Raw genomic sequence first — 21,104 nt, 5'->3', positions numbered from 1 at the left:
CCCGGGCTGGAATTCCCGAGCTCCTGGATGGCCCAAATCCCGGGAATGCTCCTGAATCCAGGGAATGCTCCCAAATCCCGGGAATGGTCCTGAATCCAGGGAACGCTCCCGAATCCCGGGAATGGTCCTGAATCCTGGGAATGCTCCTGAATCCTGGGAATGCTCCTGAATCCCGGGAATGCTCCCGAATCCCGGGAATGCTCCCGAATCCCGGGAATGCTCCTGAATCCCGGGAATGCTCCTGAACCCAGGGAATGCTCCTGAATCCTGGGAATGCTCCTGAGTCCCGGGAATGCTCCCAGAGCCCAGGAATGCTCCTGAATCCAGGGAATGCTCCCGAATCCAGGGAATGCTCCTGAATCCAGGGAATGCTCCCAGATCCCGGGAATGCTCCCAAATCCTGAGAGTGCTCCCAAATCCCGGGAATGCTCCCAAATCCTGAGAATGCTCCTGAATCCAGGGAATGCTCCGGGATGGCTCCGTCCTGCCGGGAAGCGCAGCCGGGGCTGGGAGAGGCGCAGGAAGTGACAGCGGAGGGGCCTTGGGGAATCCGGGATGGCAGCGCCTGGAATGGGCCTGGGAGCAGCAGGAAAGGGCTGGGATGGGCTGGAATGGCCGGAATCTGGCAGGGATTTAGGGAAAAGGGCTGGAAGTGCCCTTGGAGCAGCGGGAAAAGGGGCTGGGATTTTGGGAAAAGGGGCTGGGATTGGCCTTGGATCAGCAGGAAAAGAGCTGGGATCGGGCTGGGATTTTGGGCCAGGAGTGGGAAGTGGCCATGGATCAACAGGAAAGGGGCTGGAATCTACCAGGGATTTTGGGAAAGGGGCTGGAAGTGACCTGGGATCAGCTGGAATCTGCCTGGAATTTTGGGAAAAGGGCCGGGATCAGCCTGGGAACAGCAGGAAAGCCGTGGATTCTGAGGGAGGAGCGGGAATCTGCCGTGGGATTTGGGAAAGAGGCTGGGATCTGTCAGGGATTGGCGGGAAAGGGGCTGGAAAGTCAGAAATGCTGGAAAATCGGGAATGCTGGAAAAGTCAGGAATGCTGGAAAATCGGGAATGCTGGAAATTCGGGCTGTTCTGGGACTGTTTCAATACCAAATTCCAGACCCAATCCCGGGATTGTTGCTGATGGAATTCCAAGGCTGGAGATGAATCCTGATAGGGAACAAACCCCTCATTTTCCATGGATTCACAGAATTCCGGGAAGCAGCTCAGGGATATTCCCGCTCTCCCAGGATTTTCCAGGCTGGCCTTGGACACTCCCGGGAATTCCCGGGAATCCCGTGCCGCTCCCTCTCCAGTTTTTCCCAAACTTTTCCGGGATTTTCCCACCCCTGATCCAAGCAGGGGCTCCTTCCCGAGGATCCCGAGCCTTGACGTGGCAGGAATTCCAGAATTCCAGGATTTCCCAGGGAAATCCGAGGAGCCGCAGCTCTCCCGGCCCCTCGGAGCCCCCCGGAGCCCCGGGAAACGCGGCCGGGGCGGCTCCGAATTCCAAAGGATTTTCTGGGATTTTCCCGGATCCTCTTAAGCGCGAAGGGCTCCGGGCGGGCGCCGCTAATTCCCGCTGGAATTCCGGGATCAGCGGCCGGAGGAGCCCGGGAACGGCCGGGGGGCAGGAAAATGGGAATGAGGAGAAAATGGGAATGAGGGGAAATCTGGGAATTTGGGAATATGTCGTGCTGATATTCCCGATTTTCCTGCTGGTGCCGTCGGTTTGGCATTCCCAGTTCCTGTGGTGATTCCATAGTTTGGGAATTCCCAAATCCCGGGGCTGTGTCCCAGTTTGGGAATTCCTGATTTTTGTGGTGGTGCCGTCGTTTGGGGATTCCCAAATCCCAATTCCTGGGATTTTGTTGGAGTTCAGGATTCCCAAATCCCGGGGTTGATATTCCCGATTTTCCTGCTGGTGCCGTTCTTTGGGACCCCCAATTCCCAAATTCCCGTGGCTGTGTTGGAGTTTGGGATTCCCAAATCCCGATTCCCAAATCCCAATTCCCGGGATTCTCTTGGAGTTTGAGGATTCCCAAATCCCCAATCCCGGGGCTGTGGGAATTCCCAGTGCTGCCAAAATTCCCATTTCCAGGGTCTGTAGGGTCATTTTGGGATTCCCAAATCCTGGCCCTGTTCCCACATTCCCAAATCCCGGGGCTGTTCCCACATTCCCAAATCCTGTCCCTGTTCCCACATTCCCAAATCCCGGCCCTGTTCCCACATTCCCAAATCCTGGGGCTGTTCCCACATTCCCAATCCCGGCCCTGTTCCCACATTCCCAATCCCGGCCCTGTTCCCACATTCCCAATCCTGGGGCTGTTCCCGCATTCCCAATCCTGGAATTCCCGGATTTTCATCCCTCTCTCCCCGCAGGCTCTCGGCTCCGCCTCGCCCCGTGGGACCCCATGACCTTCCCTGACAGGTAGGAACCGGGAATTCCCAGGAATTCCCTGGAATTCCCTGGAATTCGATGGGATCGGGGATCTCCGGGCCGGAATTCCGAGCCTGGAATTGGGGAGGTGGGAATTCGCTCCTGGAAAAGCCGGAGAGGAGCTCCACGAGGGCCCTCCCCAAAAACCCCCGGAATTCCCGAGGGGTTTGAGGCCTTTCCCAAGGGATTCTCCCGGATTTTCCTCGGGATTGGGAAATTCCGAAGGATCCAAAGCTCCGGGAATTCCTGCCAGGGATTCCTGTGGGATTGGGCAGAGCCCGGAATGGGGACTGGGGGGTTTGGGGAGTTTGGGGATTTTCGAGGTTTGGGGTTTTTGGGGATTTTTGGGATTTTTTAGGGGATTTTTTTTGGATTTTTTTTGGATTTTTTTGGATTTTTGTGGTGGTTTTTTTTTTTTTTTTTTTTTTTTTTTGGATTTTTTTTGGATTTTTTTTTGGATTTTGGGAGATTTTGGGGGGTTCTGGATTTTTGGGGTTTGGGGATTTTGGGGGATTTTTTTGATTTTTTTTTTTTTTATTTTGGGGATTTTTTTTTGCTTTTTGGGGGATTTTGGATTTTTAGGGTTTGGGATTTTTTGGGATTTTGGGGGTTTGGGATTTCTGGGATTGTTGGGATTTAGGATTTGGGAAGGGTTTGGAGCTGGGAATGCTCCCCTGGGCTGGGCTCACCTGAGCTCACCTGTCCTGGGCTGGGCTCACCTGTCCTGGGGGCAGCTTCTCCCCTCCCCCATGTCTGTATTTACCTGGGCAGGTCTCACCTGGGCAGTCTCACCTGTCCCAGGCAGGTCTCACCTGTCCCGGGCAGGTCTCACCTGTGTCAGGTCTCACCTGTCCTGTCCCAGTCTCACCTGTGTCAGTGCTCACCTGTCCTGGGCAGGTCTCACCTGGGCAGTCTCACCTGTCCCGGGCAGGTCTCACCTGTCCAGGTGCTCTCCATTGCAGTTCTCCTCTCACCTGGGCAGGTGTCCCCTCCCTCTGTAGATGCTCACCTGGGCAGGGTCTCCCCCTTTTAGGTGCTCACCTGTCCTGTCCCAGTCTCACCTGTGTCAGTGCTCACCTGTCCTGGGCAGGTCTCACCTGGGGAGTGTCCCCTGGCCCAGTCTCACCTGGGCAGGGCCTCCTGTTCCCATCTCACCTGTCCCAGTCTCACCTGTCCCAGTCTCACCTGTCCCAGTCTCACCTGTCCCAGTCTCTCCTATCCCAGTCTCACCTGTCCCAGTCTCACCTGTCCCAGTCTCTCCTGTCCCAGTCTCACCTGTCCCAGTCTCACCTATCCCAGTCTCACCTGTCCCAGTCTCACCTGTCCCAGTCTCTCCTATCCCAGTCTCCCCTCACCTGGCCCAGTCTCACCTGTCCCAGTCTCACCTGTTCCCATCTCACCTGGCCCAGTCTCACCTGTGCGGGTTTTCCTCTCACCTGTCCCAGTCTCACCTGTCCCAGTCTCACCTGTGCAGGTTCTTCTCTCACCTGTCTGAGTCTCACCTGTGCAGGTTTTCCTCTCACCTGTCCCAGTCTCACCTGTCCCAGTCTCTCCTGTCCCAGTCTCACCTGTCCCAGTCTCTCCTATCCCAGTCTCTCCTATCCCAGTCTCACCTGTTCAGGTTTTCTCCTCACCTGTTCCCATCTCACCTGTGCAGGTTTTCCTCTCACCTGTCCCAGTCTCACCTGTCCCAGTCTCTCCTGTCCCAGTCTCACCTGTCCCAGTCTCACCTGTCCCAGTCTCACCTGTTCAGGTTTTCTCCTCACCTGTTCCCATCTCACCTGTGCAGGTTTTCCTCTCACCTGTCCCAGTCTCACCTGTGCAGGTTCTTCTCTCACCTGTCCTGGTCTCACCTGTGTGGGATCTCACCTGTCCTGGTCTCACCTGTCCCCTCTCCCCTCACCTGTCCTGTCCCCTCTCACCTGTTCAGGTTCTCCCCTCACCTGTCCTGGTCTCACCTGTCCTGGTTTTCCCCTCCCTGTCCCGTCCCTGCCGTGTCCCCTCAGGAATTCCGGGATTTATCCCAGGACGGAGCAGCCCCGACCCCGCCCTGCCCTGCCCGGGGACCCCGGGGCCCTGCAGGCCTGGAATTCCGGGAAAGGGACGGGAACGGGAACGGGATTGTCCCGGGAAAGGGAACGGGAACGGGATTGTCCCGGGAAAGGACGGGATTGTCCCAGGAAAGGGACGGGATTGTCCTGGGAAAGGACCGGGATTGTCCCGGGAAAGGACCGGGATTGTCCCGGGAAAGGAACGGGATTGTCCCGGGAAAGGAACGGGATTGTCCCGGGATCCTCCAGCCCTGGAATTCCCGGGAAAAGGACGGGGTTGTCCTGGCTAAGGGATGGGATTGTCCTGGGATCCTTTGGCGCTGGAATTCCCGGGAATGGGATTGGTTGGGATGGGATGGGATTGTCCCGGGACCCTCCGGCTCTGGAATTTCTGGGAAATTCATGTTTAAAACCTCAGGAATTTCCATGGATAAATGAGAAGATCCCCTGGGAATTCCCGATTTTCCTGCTGCTGTCCCCGCTGGGGAGGGAATTCCCGAGGGGAATCTCGGGAATCTTCGCCTTTGGAAAAGCTCCCGAATTCCAGGGAATTCCCAGCCCAGAATTTCCCCATTCCCGGCTGGAAAAGCTGCTGGGATTGGGAATATTCAAGGCTGGAAATTCCCTGCTTAATGAGGAATTAATTGGGAAAGATCCGATTGCAAACCCTCATTAATATTCAAATTTATTCCAAAATATTCAAATCAGTTCATGAATATGCAAATAACATCATGAATATTTAAACCGAGCCTGGAACATCTCGTCTGCTTCCCAACAAATAAATCCTGGAATTTTTTCCTCCTTAAAGGAGGAATTTGGGATGGGAAATCAACAATGGAGAAGTAATTAATTAATGATTAATTAATGATTGATTAATGGTTAATTAATAATGGGGGGATTCGCTTGGAAAATCCCAGGAAAAGTTGGGAATTCTGCTCCCGGATTTCCTCCTCTGCATTCCCAGCTCATTCCCAAAAAATCCCAGCCCGGAAATTCCCATCCTCGTGTCTGGAATGTTCCAACCTGGAAGAATTCGGGAATAGTTCCCGGGAGAAAAGCAAAATTTTTCAGGAATTTTTGTGGCTTTAATCCAATTTTCCGGTGACCCAGAGAATTCCCAGAAAATCCCACAAATTTCTGCCGGAATTCCAGATCCCCCCAGGGAAAAATCACCTGGAATTCGACAGAAATTCCGGGAATTCCACAGAAATTCTGGGAATTCCCCATGGATTTCCGAGGCAGCCGCTGTTCCCCGTTTTCCCGGCTCCAGTGGAATTTTGGGATTCTCCTTTCCCGCTTTTCCAGAGCCTTTGGAGCTCCACACTTCCAGGATCAGGGGTCTGAAGGATTTTTCCCAAATTCCTGTGGGAATTCCCGAATAAATTCCCTTCCCTTGGATAAAAATTCCAGCCGGGAATTCCCTCGGGAGCAGCTCCAGGGATTGGATCCCAAACTTTTCCCAGTGCTGGAGGAGCCTCGGGATAATTCCCGAGGGATTTGGGAACTCTGGGAATTGCAGGGAATTCCCAGGCCTGGATAATCCGGGAATGACTCATGGGAAATTTGGGAAAATCGGGATAAATCCCAGTTGTAATGAGGGGAGAAAAATTCCAGCCGGGAATCAGAAAAATCCCGGGAATTTCAGGGAATTCCCAGCTCCAGGCTTTAAGAAAAGCGGGAAAAATCCCGGTGGGATGGAGGGAGGGAAATTCCCAGTGGGAAGCAGAAGAATCCCGGGAATTTCAGGGAATTCCCAGCCCGGGAATCATTCCCCAGGAAATTTGGGAAAAGTGGGAAAAATCCCGGTGGGAATCTCGGGAATAAAAAGGATCCCAGGACAGGGAACCCCGGGAATTGCAGGGAATTTTCAGCCCGGGAATCACTCCCTGAAACTTTGGGAAAATCGGGAAAAATCCCGGTGGGAATCCAAGGAATCCTAGGAATTCCCAGCCCGGGAATGACTCCCGGGAACTTCGGGAAAAGCGGGAAAAATTCCCGCGGGATCGGGGGCGGGAAATTCCCCGCGGGAAGCGGCGGCACCCCGGGATTCCCGGCGGGAATTCCCGGGCCGGCATTCCAAGGGTTAAGCGCTGCCATTTTGTTCCCGGAGATTTCTCGGGAATGGCGCGGAAATGGCAGCGCTTAACCCTTGGAATGCCGGCCCGGGAATTCCCCTCCCCCTCTGCTTTCCCGGGAATCCGCATCCCAAAAATCCCGCCCGGCAGGGGGGGAAAAAAAAACCCGGGAAAAAACAAAAACCGGGATCGGGAGCTTTTCCCGCTTTTCCACCTGTTGGCATCCCCGAGTTTGGGGTGGGAAATGCGGGATTGGCGCTGAATTCCCAAAAAAAAATCGGGAATTTCCCCCCGGGATTGACAGATCTGAGGATTGGAGTTGTTCAGCCGGGAATTTTCCTTGGAAATCCCGGGATTGGGAGGGGAAAAAATGCCCAGAAATAAAGAATTCCTGGGAATTTGGGGATGATCCGAGGCTGGGAATCCTCGGGAGCAGCAAATCCATGGAAAAGCTTCCCCGAGGAGCTTTGGGAGTGTTTGGATCCCGCTTTTCCACCTCTGGGAATTTTCTTTTCCTGGAATTTTGGTGCTTGGAATTTTGGCTTCCCAAATTCCTGGAGCTGGGTGGGGAAAACTCAAGAGAGGAATTCCAGGATGGGGGAAAAAAAATTTGGAATTTTCAGCCCAAGTCTGTCCTTTCCTGTTGGAATTTTATCAGGATTTGAATTTTATTCAGGAATTTCCCTCTAAAACTCCCTCAAATCCCAGCCCCTTCCCATTCCTGGAGTCACACCTGGAAAATTCCTAAAATCCTGCTTTTCCCAGCTTTTCCTGGGATTTCTGAGGAATTTTTTTCCTATCTTTTCTCCCTTTTGCTGGAATTCTCCTGCCAGGTTTCCCAGCAGGAAAAACACCAGGAATTCCAAATTCCAGGGGTTTTCCAGCCCCTTTTCCCTCCCTTTTCCAGAGGTTTTTCAGCCTCTTTTCCAGCCCCTTTTCCGAGGTTTTCCCCTCCCTTTTCCAAAGTTTTTCCCTCCCTTTTCCATCTTTTTTCCCCTCCCCTTTCCCCGTTTTTTTCCAGCCCCTTTTCGGATTTTTTCCAGCCCCTTTTCCATCCCGTTTTCAGATTTTTTCCCTCTCTTTTCCATCCTTTTTCCAGCTCCTTTTCCAGGTTTTTTCCAGCCCCTTTTCCCTCCCTTATCCAGTTTTTTCCCCTCCCTTTCTCCTCCCCTTTTCCCTCCCTTTTCAGATTTTTTCCAGCCCCTTTTCCATGATTTTCCCCTCCCTTTTCCCTCCCATTTTCAGGTTTTTCCCTCCCCTTTCCCAGCCCCTTTCCCAAGTTTTTTCCAGCCCTTTTCCAGGTTTTTTCCAGCCCCTTTTCCATCCTCTTTTCCCCTCCCTTTCCCCTCCCATTTTCCCTCCCTTTTCAGATTTTTTTCCCTCCCATTTTCAGGTTTTTCCCTCCCCTTTTCCAGCCCCTTTTCCAAGTTTTTTCCAGCCCTTTTCCCCTCCCCTTTTCCAGCCCCTTTCCCCTCCCCTTTTCCAGCCCCTTTCCCGATTTTTTCCAGCCCCTTTCCCAGGTTTTCCCCTCCCCTTTTCCCTCCCCTTTTCCAGCCCTTCCCGAGTTCCCCTTCCCAAAGTTCTTTCCCGACACCCTCTGGATTTTCTCCTGGTTGGAAATTCAAGGATTCAATCCCAAAATCCCGGGATTTTTAACCCCTTCGTGTCTCCCTTTTCCCGGGAATTTTTATCCCTTTTCCCAGGGATTTTAACCCTTTGATGTCTCCTTTTCCCAGGGATTTTTTTCCCTCCTTTCCCAGGGATTTTTGCCCCCCTTTTCCCGATTTTTTCCCCCTTTCCCAGGATATTTTTCCCTCTTTCCCAGGATTTTCTAACCCCTCAGTGTCTCCCCCATCCCAGGACATTTTCTCCCCATTTCCAGGAGATTTTTCCTCCCTTTCCCAAGATTTTTCCCCCCCTTCCCTGTGATATTTTCCCCACCATTCCCGATGTTTTTCCCCCCTTTTCCCAGGATGTTTTTCCTGCCATTCCCCATGTTTTTCCTCCCTTTCCTGGGATTTTTTTCCCCCCTTTCCCAGGATATTTCTCCCCCCTTTTCCCAGGATATTTTTCCCGCCATTCCCCATGTTTTTCCTCCCTTTCCCGGGACATTCTCCCCCCTTTTTCCCAGGATATTCCCCCCCTTTCCCAGGACATTTTCCCGGGACATTCTCCCGCCTTTTTCCCTGGATATTTTACCCTTTTTCCCAGGATATTTCCCCCCCTTTTCCCGGGATATTTTCCCCTTTTTCCCAGGATATTCCCCTGCCTTCCCAGGACATTCTCCCCCCTTTTCCCAGGATATTTCCCCCCTTTTTCCCGGGATATTTCTCCCCCCTTTTCCCATGTTTTTCCCCCCTTTTCCCGGGATATTTCCCCCCTTTTTCCCAGGACATTTCCTCCCTTTTTCCCAGGATATTCTCCTTCCTTCCTGGGATATTTCCCTCCCTTTTTCCCGGGATATTTCCCCCCTTTTTCCCAGGACATTTCCTCCCTTTTTCCCAGGATATTCTCCTTCCTTCCTGGGATATTTCCCTCCCTTTTTCCCGGGATATTTCCCTCCCTTTTTCCCGGGATATTTCCCCCCTTTTTCCCAGGACATTTCCTCCCTTTTTCCCAGGATATTCTCCTTCCTTCCTGGGATATTTCCCTCCCTTTTTCCCGGGATATTTCCCTCCCTTTTTCCCAGGATATTTCCCCCCCTTTTCCCATGTTTTTCCCCCCTTTTTCCTGGGCTATTTCCCCCGTTTTTCCCGGGATATTTCCCCCCTTTTCCCGGGATATTTCCCCCTTTTCCCAGGACATTTCCCCCCCTTTTCCTGGGATTTGTCCCCCCTTTTCCCAGGATTTTTCCCCCCTTTTCCCAGGATATTTCCCCCCTTTTTTTCCCAAGACATTTCCCCCCATTTTCCTGGGATATTTCCCCACTTTTTCCCGGGATATTACCCCCCTTTTCCCGGGATATTTCCCTGTTTTTCCCAGGATATTTCCCCCCTTTTCCCAGGATATTTTCCCCCGTTTTTCCCGGGATATTTCCCCTGTTTTTCCCAGGATATTTCCCCCTTTTCCCAGGATATTTCCCCCCTTTTTCCCAGGATATTTCCCCCTTTTTCCCAGGATATTTCCCCCCTTTTCCCGGGATATTTCCCCGTTTTTCCCGGGATATTTCCCCTCCTGCCTCACTCTCTGGCTCCGCAGGCGCTCACCATGAGCGAGGACTCATGCCGCACCCGCAGCCAGAAGCGCGCCCTGGAGCGGGACCCCGAGCCCGAGGGTAAAAAACCCCGCATGGACAAAGGGATCCCGGGAATGCCGGGAATGCCGGGAATGCCGGGGTGCGACCCCGCCGACGCCGACGCCAGGAGAACCCCGGGAATGCTGAAGGGAGGAGAGGTCAAAGCCACCATCAAGGTGGAGCTGCCGGCCGGGGATGAGCCCGTGGACATGAGCACGTCCAAAGGGTGAGGAGCCGTCGGAATTCCGGGAATTCCCGGGCTTTGGGGCCCTTTGGGATGGAGTTGGGGGTTTGTTGTGTTTTCTCCCCCGAATTTTCAAAAATTCGTCCACTTTGGGGAAGTTCTGGTGCTAAAATCCAGCGGGTTTTCCCTTTGGAATGGTGGAAAAGTTGGGAAGAGAATCCCAGGAATGCTGTGGGTGGGAAAGGGCTGGAAGCTGATCCAATTTCCAGTTTTCCTTTTGGAATCATGGAAAATTTGGGAAGAAAATCCCGGGAATGCTTTGGGTCGGAAGGGGCTGGAAGTTGATCCCATTCCTGATTTTTCTTCTGGAATCAAGGAAAAGTTGGGAAGAGCATCCTGGGAATATTTTGAATGGAAAAGGGCTGGAAGTTGATCCCATTCCCGATTTTTTTCCCTTGGAATGGTGGAAAATTTGGGAAGAGAATCCCGGGAATGCTGTGGGTGGGGAAGGCCTGGAAGCTGAGCCCATTCCTGGTTTTTCCTTTGGAATCACAGCAAATTTGGGAAGAGTTTTCCAACTCCAGGAAAAAGCTGGGAATGCTCCCCCTGTGCCACTTCCATAGGGAAATCCCTGGGTTTGGGGATTCCCGGGTTTGTTGTGCCCTCTAGAGGACATTCCCGAGCCTTTGGAATTTTCCCACTCCTGAAATTCCTGCCCTGGGCCCTTTTCCCAGCCCTGGAAAAGCCTTGGAGAAAGGCTGGAAAAGGTTGGGAAAGTCCTGGAAAAGGGCTGGAAAAACCTCGGAAGAGGGATGGAAAAGGGACTGGAAAAGGAGTAGAAAAGGGATGGAAAAAACCTGGAAAAGGGGATGGAAAAAGGGCAGGAAAAAAGTTGGAAAAGAGATAGAAAAGGGCAGGAGACATCCTGGAAAAGGGCTGGAAAGATCCTGGAAAACGGGATGGAAAAGGGGCTGGAAAAGGATAGGAAAAGAGCTGGGAAAGGGGCTGGAAAAGTCCTCGAAAAGGGGCTGGAAAAGGAGCTGAAAAAGGAATAGAAAAGGGCTGGAAAAGGGGCTGGAAAAGCCCTGGGAAGGCTGGAGGTGCTGCTCTCGGCCCGAGCCTCTTCCCGGGGTCTCATTCCCAGGGTTTCATTCCCGGCTCTCATTCCCGGCTCTCATTCCCGGCCTCTCATTCCCGGGTCTCAATCTGGGTTCTCATTCCGGGGTCTCATCCCGGGTCTCATTCCCGGGCTCTCATTCCCAACTCTCATTCCCGACTCTCATTCCCGGGGTTTCATTCCCGGGGTTTCATTCCCGGGGTTTCATTCCCGGCTCTCACTCCCGGCTCTCATTCCCAACTCTCTCATTCCCGGGCTCTCATTCCCGGGGTTTCATTCCCGAGCTCTCATTCCCAGGGTTTCATTCCCGGGGTTTCATTCTGGGCTCTCATTCCCGGGCTCTCATTCCCGGGGTTTCATTCCCGAGCTCTCATTCCCGGGGTTTCATTCCCGGGGTTTCATTCCCGGGGTCTCATTCCCGGGGTCTCATTCCCGGGGTCTCATTCCCGGGGTTTCATTCCCGGCTCTCATTCCCGGCTCTCATTCCCAGCTCTCATTCCCGGGGTTTCATTCCCCGCTCTCATTCCCGGCTCTCATTCCCTGCTCTCATTCCCGGGGTTTCATTCCCGGGTTTCATTCCCGGGCTCTCATTCCCCACTCTCATTCCCGGGGTTTCATTCCCAGCTCTCATTCCCCGCTCTCATTCCCGGCTCTCATTCCCGGTTTCCCGTCCCAGGGATTCCCGGCGGGAGCGGCGCGTGCCGTCCCCGGACGTGATCGTGCTGTCGGACAACGAGCACAGTGAGCACGGGGAGCACGCGGAGCACACGGAACACGCGGAGCACACGGAACACGGGGGGCACACGGAACACGGGGCGCACACGGAGCCCGCCAGCCCCAGGGTGAACGGGCTGAGCCGCGGCCCCGAGCCCGCGCCAGAGGCACTGCTGGTGAGTGGGGAGGGAAAATGGGATTGGGAGGGAAAAAAATGGGATTGGGGAGGGAAAAAATGGGATTGGGATGGGAAAATGGGATTGGGGAGGGGAAAATGGGATTGGGATGGGAAAAACAGGATTGGGGAGGGGAAAATGGGATTGGGGATGGGGAAAATGGGATTGGGGAGGGGAAAATGGGATTGGGGAGGGGAAAATGGGATTGGGGAGGGGAAAATGGGATTGGGGAGGGGAAAATGGGATTGGGAGGGGAAAAATGGGATTGGAATGGGAAAAACGGGATTGGGGAGGGGAAAATGGGATTGGGGAAGGGAAAACAACCTGGGATTGGGATGGGAAAAACAGGATTGGGTCAGATCCCCAAACCTGTGCCCGAGGCGCTGCTGGTGAACGCTGGGGGAAAAACAGGATTGGGGTGGGAAAAACACCTGGGCCATCCTCACCGTGCCCTTTTTCCCATTTTTCCCGTTTTCCTGGGAATCTTCACCATGCCATTTTTCCCATTTTTCGGGGTGTTCTCACCGTGCCCTTTCTCCCAATTTTCCCATTTTCCCGGGAATCCCCCCATGCCCTTTTTCCCATTTTTCCCGTTTTTCCCATTTTCCTGGGCATCCTCACCATGCCCTTTCTCCCGTTTTTCTGGGCGTTCTCACTGTGCCCCTTCTTCTGTTTTCCTGGGAATCCTCCCCATGCCCTTTTTCCCCATTTTCCCCATTTTCCCCATTTCCCCATTTTTCCCCATTTCCCCAATTTCTCCCATTTTCCCATTTTCCCATTTTCCCATTTCCCCCATTTTCCCCATTTCTCCCCTTTTTCCAATTTCTCCCATTTCCCCCCATTTCCCCAATTTCTCCCATTTTCCCCATTTCCCCCATTTTCCCCCATTTTCCCATTTCCCCCATTTTCCCCATTTTCCCCATTTCCCCATTTCCTCATTTCCCCCATTTCCCCCATTTTCCCCATTTTCCCATTTCCCCATTTTCCCCATTTTCCCCATTTCCCCCATTTTCCCCATTTTCCCCATTTCCCCATTTCCTCATTTCCCCCATTTCCCCCATTTTCCCCATTTTCCCATTTCCCCATTTCCTCATTTCCCCCATTTCCCCCATTTTCCCCATTTTCCCATTTCCCCATTTTCCCCATTTTCCCCATTTCCCCATTTTCCCCATTTTCCCCATTTTTCCCCATTTCCCCCATTTCCCCCATTTCCCCATTTTTCCCATTTCCCCATTTTCCCCATTTCCCCCATTCCCCCATTCCCCCATTTCCCCCATTTTCCCATTTTTCCCATTTTCCCGTTTCCCTCCCCAGCGGAGCCCGGAGCAGCGCGAGCGCCTGATCAAGCAGCTGCAGGAGGAGCTGCGGCTGGAGGAGGCCAAGCTGGTGCTGCTCAAGAAACTCCGGCAGAGCCAGAGCCAGAAGGAGGCGCCGGCGGCCAAGGTAGGACAGCAAATTCCCGCTTTTCCCAGCGCTCTTCCCGGGATTTTACCTCTCTGCTTTCCTGGGATTTTTTACCCTTTTTTTCCCGTTTTTTTTAGCCCTTTTCTGGGATTTTTTCAGTGCTTTTCTGGGATTTTTTAGCCCTTTTCTGGGATTTTTCAGCCCTTTTCTCGGATTTTTCAGCCCTTTTCTGGGATTTTTCAGCCCTTTTCCCAGATTTTTTAGCCCTTTTCCCGGATTTTTTAGCCCTTTTCTGGGATTTTTTCAGCCCTTTTCCTGGAATTTTTTTAGCCCTTTTCCCCAGATTTTTTAGCCCTTTTTCCCAGATTTTTTTAGCTCTTTTCCCGGTTTTTTTAGCCCTTTTCCTGGATTTTTTAGCCCTTTTCCCGGATTTTTTAGCCCTTTTCCTGGATTTTTCAGCCCTTTTCCCGGATTTTTTTTAGCCCTTTTCCCGGATTTTTCAGCCCTTTTCCCAGATTTTTAAGTGCTTTTCCTGGATTTTTCAACACTTTTCCCAGGATTTTTAACCCCCCTGGTGTGGCCCTTTTCTCCTGGATTTTTAAGCGCTTTTCCCCAGTTTTTTAGCTCTTTTCCTGGATATTTTTAGCCCTTTTCCTGGGAAAAATCCCAAGGATTTTCCCGCCAATTCTCAAGGATTTTCCCGCCAATTCCTAAAGATTTACCTGTGAATTCCCAAGGATTTTCCTGCCAATCCCAGCAATTTTCCCTTTAATTCCCAAGAATTTTCCTGCCAATTCCTGAGGATTTTCCTGTGAATTCCCAAAGGATTCTCCTGCCAATTCCCACAGATTTTCCCATCAATTCCTAAAAATTTTCCCGCAAATCCCGAAGGATTTTCCCGCCAATCTCCGCTCTCTGCCTTCCCGCCTTTTTTCCCGCCTTTTTCCCGCCTGTTTTCCCGCCTGTTTTCCCGCCTGTTTTCCCACCTGTTTTCCCACCTTTTTTCCCACGTGTTTTCCCGCGTTTTTCCCACCTGTTTTCCCACCTGTTTTCCCACCTGTTTTCCCACCTTTTTTCCCACCTTTTTTCCCACCTTTTTTCCCGCCTGTTTTCCCGCCTTTTTCCCGCCTTTTTCCCGCCTTTTTCCCGCCTTTCTCCCGCCTTTTTCCCCACCTTTTTCCCTCCTTTTTCCCTCCTTTTTCCCGCCTGTTTTCCCGCCTGTTTTCCCACCTTTTCCCCGCCTGTTTTCCCACCTTTCTCCCGCCTTTCTCCCGCCTTTCTCCCGCCTTTTTCCCGCCTTTTTCCCGCCTTTTTCCCGCCTTTTTCCCGCCTTTTTCCCGCCTGTTTTCCCTGCCTTTTTCCCTGCCTTTTTCCCGCCTTTTTCCCGCCTTTTTCCCTCCTTTTTCCCTCCTTTTTCCCTCCTTTTTCCCTCCTTTTTCCCTCCTTTTTCCCTCCTTTTTCCCTCCTTTTTCCCACCTTTTTCCCGCCTTTCTCCCGCCTTTTTCCCTCCTTTTTCCCTCCTTTTTCCCGCCTGTTTTCCCGCCTGTTTTCCCGCCTTTCTCCCGCCTCTCTCTTCTCCGCTCTTTTCCTTTTCCAGCTTTCCTCGGGCCCCTCTGGAGGCGCCGCGGCCACGCCCCCGCCCTTGGTGCGGGGCCCCCAGGCTGTTCCCGCGGGGAAATCTTCCCTCCAGGTCAGTGGGAGCGGGAGAAAGCCCGGGAAAAACCCGGGAAAAGCCGGGAAAATCCCGGGAAAAGCCCCGGAAAAGCCGGGAAATGGCAGGAGAGGCTGCCAGGATGGCTCAGCTCCCACCGGGGATTTCAGGGATAACGGGACGGGGTCTGGGGCATTCCTGAGGCAGGGAGTGCCTGGAAGAGCGGGAATTCCCTTGGGGATTGCCCAGGGAATCCCGGGATTCTCTCTGGAATTGCTCAGGGAATCCCGGGAATCTCTGGGAGGGAGTTCCCAGGATTTTCTGTGAGGGAATCCCAGGATTTTCCTTGGAATTGCTCAGGGAATCCCAGGATTTTCTGTGAAGGAATGCCTGGATTCCCTCTGGAATTGCTGAAGAAATCCCGGGATTCTCTCTGGAATTCCTGAAGGAATCCTGAGATTTTCTTGGAAGGAATTCTGGGATTCTCTCTCAGGGAATCCCAGGATTTTCCTTGGAATTGCTGAAGAAATCCTGGGATTTTCTCTGGAATTTCTAAGGGAATCCTGGGATTTTCTATTAAGGAACTGCAGGATTCTCTCCAGAATCGCTGAAGGAATCCCGGGATTTTCTTTGAAGGACTTCTGGGATTCCCTCTGGAATTGCTGAGGGAATCCCAGGATATTCTCTGGAAATTTTAAGGGAATCCCGGGATTTTCTTTGAAGGAATTCTGAGATTCTCTCTCAAGGAATCCTGGAATTCTCTCTGGAATTTCTGAGGGAATCCTGGGATTTTCCTTGCAGGAATTCTGGGATTCTCTGTGAGGGAATTCCCAGGATTCTCTCTGGATTTGCTGAAGAAATCCCAAGATTTTCTCTGGAATTTCTAAGGGAATCTGGGGATTCTCTTTGAAGGAACCTCAGGATTCCCTCTGGAATTGCTGAAGGAATCCCGGGATTTTCGTTAAAGGAATCCTGGGATTCTCTGTGAGAGAATTCCCAGATTTTTTGCCAGGGAAATCAAGGAGTTCTATTTGGAAGAGTTCCGGGAATCCCGGGATTTTTTCTGTGAGGGAATTATTTTAGGAATTGCTCAGGGAATTCCAAGATTTTCTCAGGAAGAGCTGAAGGAATTCCAGGATTTGAGCCTGGAAAAATCCTCAGGGAAGGAAAACCCTGAAATCCTTTGGGATTAGAACATTCCTGCTTTTTTTTTTCCCTTGGGATAACGGGACCCGAATTCCCAAACGGCTCCAGCACGAGGGATTTCCCTGGAAAAAGCTTTGGAAAACCCCCGGAATTCCAGGCTTGAGGAAAAGGGAGGGATTTGGTCTCCTTTAGGAGCCATTCCCAAATCCTGGAATCTTTTCCTTGGGAGCCTTTCCAGAGAAAACCTTCAGGGAATCTCGGAGTTATCCCGAAAATCCAATTTATCCCAACGATTCCTGTGGAATTTGGGCTGAATGAACCCGAATTCCTCAGGAATTCCAGAGGGAGGAGCTGAGGGATTCCCTGGGAATGGGCTGGGAATTCCCAGCATCCCAAATCCTGGGGAAAAGAGGGAGATTCCAAAGTCTGGGAAGGAGGGAAAGGGGAAAATTCCAGGATTGGGATGCAGAGGAACCTTTGGAATTTCGGGAACGTCCCAGCCCCAGTGCCAGGAGGGATTTGGAGGATTTGGAATCCCGGGAATCCTGGGGCAGCAGCTTTTCCAAACTCCTTTCTCCTCAGTCCTGTCCCTCTTCCAGGAGTTTTCTGGAACTTTTTCTTCCCTCCTCCCTTTTGTTCCTTCCTGCTTTTCCTTTCCCTCCACAAATGCCAACATTTCCATTCCCATTCCAAACACTTTTTCCCCCTTTTTCCCTTTTTTTTTCCTTTTTCCCATTTTTTCCCATTTTCCCTTTCCTTCCTTTCCCTCTTCCATGATTTTCCCAAACTTTTCCTTGCCTCCACTTCCATTCCCAACCCCCTTTTCCCCCATTTCCCCCCATTTTCTCCCATTTTCCTCCCATCTCAACCATTCCCAAACCCTTTTTTCCCCTTTTCCCCCCATTTTTCCCCTTTTCCCCCCATTTTTTCCCCATTTTTTCCCTATTTTTCCCCAATTTTTCCCCATTTTTTTCCCCATTTTCCCCCCATTTTCCCCCCATTTTCCCCCATTTTTCCCCCATTTTCCCCCCATTTTTTCCCCATTTTTTCCCCATTTTTTCCCCATTTTTCCCCATTTTCCCCCATTTTCCCCCATTTTTCCCCATTTTTCCCCATTTTTCCCCATTTTCCCCCCATTTTCCCCCCATTTTCCCCCCATTTTCCCCCCATTTTTTCCCTATTTTCCCCCCATTTTTCCCCATTTTTTCCCCATTTCCCCCCATTTCCCCCCATTTTCCCCCATTTTCCCCCATTTCCCCCCATTTTCCCCCCATTTTCCCCCCATTTTCCCCCCATTTTCCCCCCATTTTTCCCCCATTTTTCCCCCATTTTTCCCCATTTTCCCCCCTTTATCCCCATTTTCCCCATTTTCCCAGCCCCGCTGACCCCTCTCCTCTTTTCCAGCCCTCCTCCAGCCGCATTCCCGCCTCTGGAATTCCTCCCCCGCTGCTCCGGGGGGGCCAGGCCGCCTCCTCCAAGCTGGGCTCGCAGCAGAGCCCCCAGATCGTGATGCCCCCCCTGGTCCGAGGGGCTCAGGTGAGTTCTCCCAACTTTTCCCATTCCATAAAAGAAAAAAAATCGGGATTTCTCCCTCTGCTCCCTTCAAACCCCCGAGGATTTTGTGTGGCTCCCCAAAAAAACTGGGAATTTTTGGGTCTGTTTGTGGGGTTTTGGGAGGAGGGGGTGGGAGGAGATTCCTGCTTTTCCATGTTTGTTTTTTTTTTCCTGGAATTATCCTTTGTATCCCGTCAATTCTGATTTTTAAAGGGTAAAATTCCCTTTTTTCCCTCATTTTCTGGGGTTGGAGAGGAGCAGGAAAAAGGGAATGGAGGAACATCCCGGGAGTTTCTTTCCCTTCGTGCCTTGTTGATTCCCATTTTTCCATGGATTTCCAGCTCCTTTTCCATGGATTCCCAAGCTCCTTTTCCATGGATTCTCAGCCCCCTTTTCCATGGATTCCCAGCCCCTTTTCCATGGATTCCCACCCTCCTTTTCCATGGATTCCCAACCCCTTTTCCATGGATTCCCAAGCTCCTTTTCCATGGATTCCCAAGCTCCCTTTCCATGGATTCCCAGCCCCTTTTCCATGGATTCTCAACCCCCTTTTCCGTGTTTTCCCAGCAAATCCAGTCAGAAATTTGGGAATTCGGGGCTGGAATGTGGTGGCCTCTGAGTGTCCCATGGTTTTGGAGGGAAAGGGAAGAACATTCCAGGTGTTATTCCAGGGTTTTTTTCCCATTCATGCCTTGCTCATTCCCACTTTTCCATGGATCCTCAACCTGCTTTTCCATGGATTCCCAGCCTCCTTTTCCATGGATTCCCAGCTCCTTTTCCATGGATTCCCAACCCCATTTTCCATGGATTCCCGGCAAATCCACTCAGAACATTGGGAATTCGGGGCTGGAATGCTCAGAGCATCTCCTGTCCCGCGGTTTTGGAGCGAACGGGAGGAGAGGAAACATCCCGAGGGTTCCTTCCCCTTTTCCCCTTGCTCATTCCCGCTTTTCCATGGATTCTCAACCTCTTTTTCCATGGATTCCCAAGCTCCTTTTCCATGGATTCCCAAACTCCTTTTCCATGGATTCCCAGCCTCCTTTTCCATGGATTCCCAACCCCATTTTCCATGGATTCCCGACAAATCCACTCAGAACATTGGGAATTCGGGGCTGGAATGCTCAGAGCATCTCCTGTCCCGCGGTTTTGGAGCGAACGGGAGGAGAGGAAACATCCCGAGGGTTCCTTCCCCTTTTCCCCTTGCTCATTCCCGCTTTTCCATGGCTCCCATTCCCTGTTTTCCAGCAAATCCACACGATCCGGCAGCACTCGAGCACGGGCCCGCCGCCGCTGCTGCTGGCGCCGCGCGCCTCCGTGCCCTCGGTGCAGATCCAGGGCCAGCGCATCATCCAGCAGGGCCTGATCCGCGTGGCCAACGTGCCCAACGCCAGCCTGCTCGTCAACATCCCGCAGGTCCGTGTGCTGGGATTCCGGGAATTCACAGTGGGAATGGGATGGGAGGGATGGGGATGATCAACGCCAGCCTGCTCGTCAACATCCCGCAGGTTGGCATTCCCAGGAATTCATGGGAATTCACAGTGGGAATGGGATGGGAGGGGTGGGGATGATCAACGCCAGCCTGCTCGTCAACATCCCGCAGGTCCGTGCGCCCGGAATTCCCGGGATTTCACAGTGGGAATGGGCTGGGAGAGGTGGGAGGGGTGGGAATGATCAATGCCAGCCTGCTCGTCAACATCCCACAGGTCCATGTGCGCCCGGAATTCCGGGAATTCCTGGGAATTCACAGTGGGAATGGGCCAGGAATGTCCAGGAATTCCTGGGATTTCACAGTGGGAATGGGCTGGGAGGGATGGGAATACCCAACGCCAGCCTGCTCGTCAACATCCCGCAGGTCCGTGTGCTGGGATTCCGGGAATTCATGGGAATTCATGGGAATTCACAGTGGGAATGGGCCAGGAATGTCCAGGAATTCCTGGGATTTCACAGTGGGAATGGGGTGGGAGGGATGGCAATGCCCAACGCCAGCCTGCTCGTCAACATCCTGCAGGTCCGTGCGCCCGGAATTCCTGGGAATTCCTGGGAATTCACAGTGGGAATGGGCCAGGAATGTCCAGGAATTCCTGGGAATTCACAGTGGGAATGGGCTGGGAGGGGTGGGAGTGATCAATGCCAGCCTGCTGGTCAACATCCCGCAGGTCCGTGTGCTGGGATTCCGGGAATTCATGGGAATTCACAGTGGGAATGGGCTGGGAGGGATGGGAATGATCAATGTCAACATCCCGCAGGTCTGTGTGCCCGGAATTCCGGGAATTCACAGTGGGAATGGGCTGGGAGGGGTGGGAATGGTCAATGCCAGGCTGCTCATCAACATCCCGCAGGTCCGTGTGCCGGGAATTCCGGGAATTCCTGGGAATTCACAGTGGGAATGGGCCAGGAATGTCCAGGAATTCCTGGGATTTCACAGTGGGAATGGGGCGGGAGGGGTGGGAATGCTCAATGCCAGCCTGCTCGTCAACATCCCGCAGGTCCGTGCGCCTGGGATTCCGGGAATTCATGGGAATTCACAGTGGGAATGGGATGGGAGGGGTGGGAATGATCAATGCCAGCCTGCTCGTCAACATCCCGCAGGTGCGTGTGTGCTGGGAATTCCGGGAATTCATGGGAATTCATGGGAATTCACAGTGGGAACGGGGTGGGAATGTCCAATGGTCAACATCCCGCAGGTCCGTGCGCCCGGAATTCCGGGAATTCCTGAGAATTCACAGTGGGAATGGGGTGGGAGAGTTGGGAATGCCCAACGCCAGCCTGCTCGTCAACATCCCGCAGGTCAGCATTCCCAGGAATTCCGAGCCCCTGAAGGGCTCAGCGGTGCCGTCGGGCCAGGCTGGCACTGCTCCTGTGGGTGCCACATCCTTGGTATCACTGGGGACTCCCCTAATTCCCACTGACCCCACATGGATCCCATTCCCTGATTTCCACTGATCCCATTCCCATCTCTCCCCAGGCGTCCCCCACGTCCCTGAAGGGCTCGGCGGTGCCGTCGGGCCAGGCGGGCGGTGCCCCCATGGGTGCCACATCCTTGGTGTCACCGGGGACTTTCCTGATTCCCACTGATCCCATGGAATCAGGACCCCCCTGATCCCATTCCCGTCTCTCCGCAGGCGTCCCCCACGTCCCTGAAGGGCTCAGCAGTGCCCTCAGGCCTAGCTGGCACTGCCCCTGTGGGTGCCACATCCTTGGTGTCACCGGGAACGCCCCTGATTCCCGCTGATCCCATTCCCGTCTCTCCGCAGGCGTCCCCCACGTCCCTGAAGGGCTCGGCGGTGCCGTCGGGCCAGGCGGGCGGTGCCGTGGCGGGTGCCACAGCCCTGGGTGTCACTGAGAGATCCCTGACTCCTCCTGTTCCCATT

General features: G+C 53.0%; 1 protein-coding gene across 4 annotated transcripts in view; it reads left to right on the top strand.

The window, feature by feature from the left end:
• The window catches only part of GATAD2A (GATA zinc finger domain containing 2A), a 41,346-nt gene that overhangs the window by 9,768 nt on the left and 10,474 nt on the right, over nucleotides 1-21,104 (top strand). For 3 of the 4 annotated variants that reach the window (XM_063403458.1, XM_063403459.1, XM_063403460.1), the window contains exons 2-7: nucleotides 2,369-2,417; nucleotides 9,751-10,013; nucleotides 11,765-11,978; nucleotides 13,293-13,421; nucleotides 17,584-17,715; nucleotides 18,979-19,146. In XM_063403458.1, coding sequence (XP_063259528.1) covers nucleotides 9,760-10,013; nucleotides 11,765-11,978; nucleotides 13,293-13,421; nucleotides 17,584-17,715; nucleotides 18,979-19,146 — 897 coding nt within the window. In that variant the 5' untranslated portion in view covers nucleotides 2,369-2,417; nucleotides 9,751-9,759. Of the gene's footprint in view, nucleotides 1-2,368; nucleotides 2,418-9,750; nucleotides 10,014-11,764; nucleotides 11,979-13,292; nucleotides 13,422-14,979; nucleotides 15,073-17,583; nucleotides 17,716-18,978; nucleotides 19,147-21,104 lie in introns of all 4 variants that reach the window. The other variant, XM_063403461.1, reaches the window with a different exon arrangement.

Source organism: Prinia subflava, chromosome 8 (genome assembly GCF_021018805.1).
Source record: "Prinia subflava isolate CZ2003 ecotype Zambia chromosome 8, Cam_Psub_1.2, whole genome shotgun sequence".
NCBI lineage: Eukaryota > Metazoa > Chordata > Aves > Passeriformes > Cisticolidae > Prinia > Prinia subflava.
This window is presented reverse-complemented; position numbering and strand designations above follow the sequence as displayed.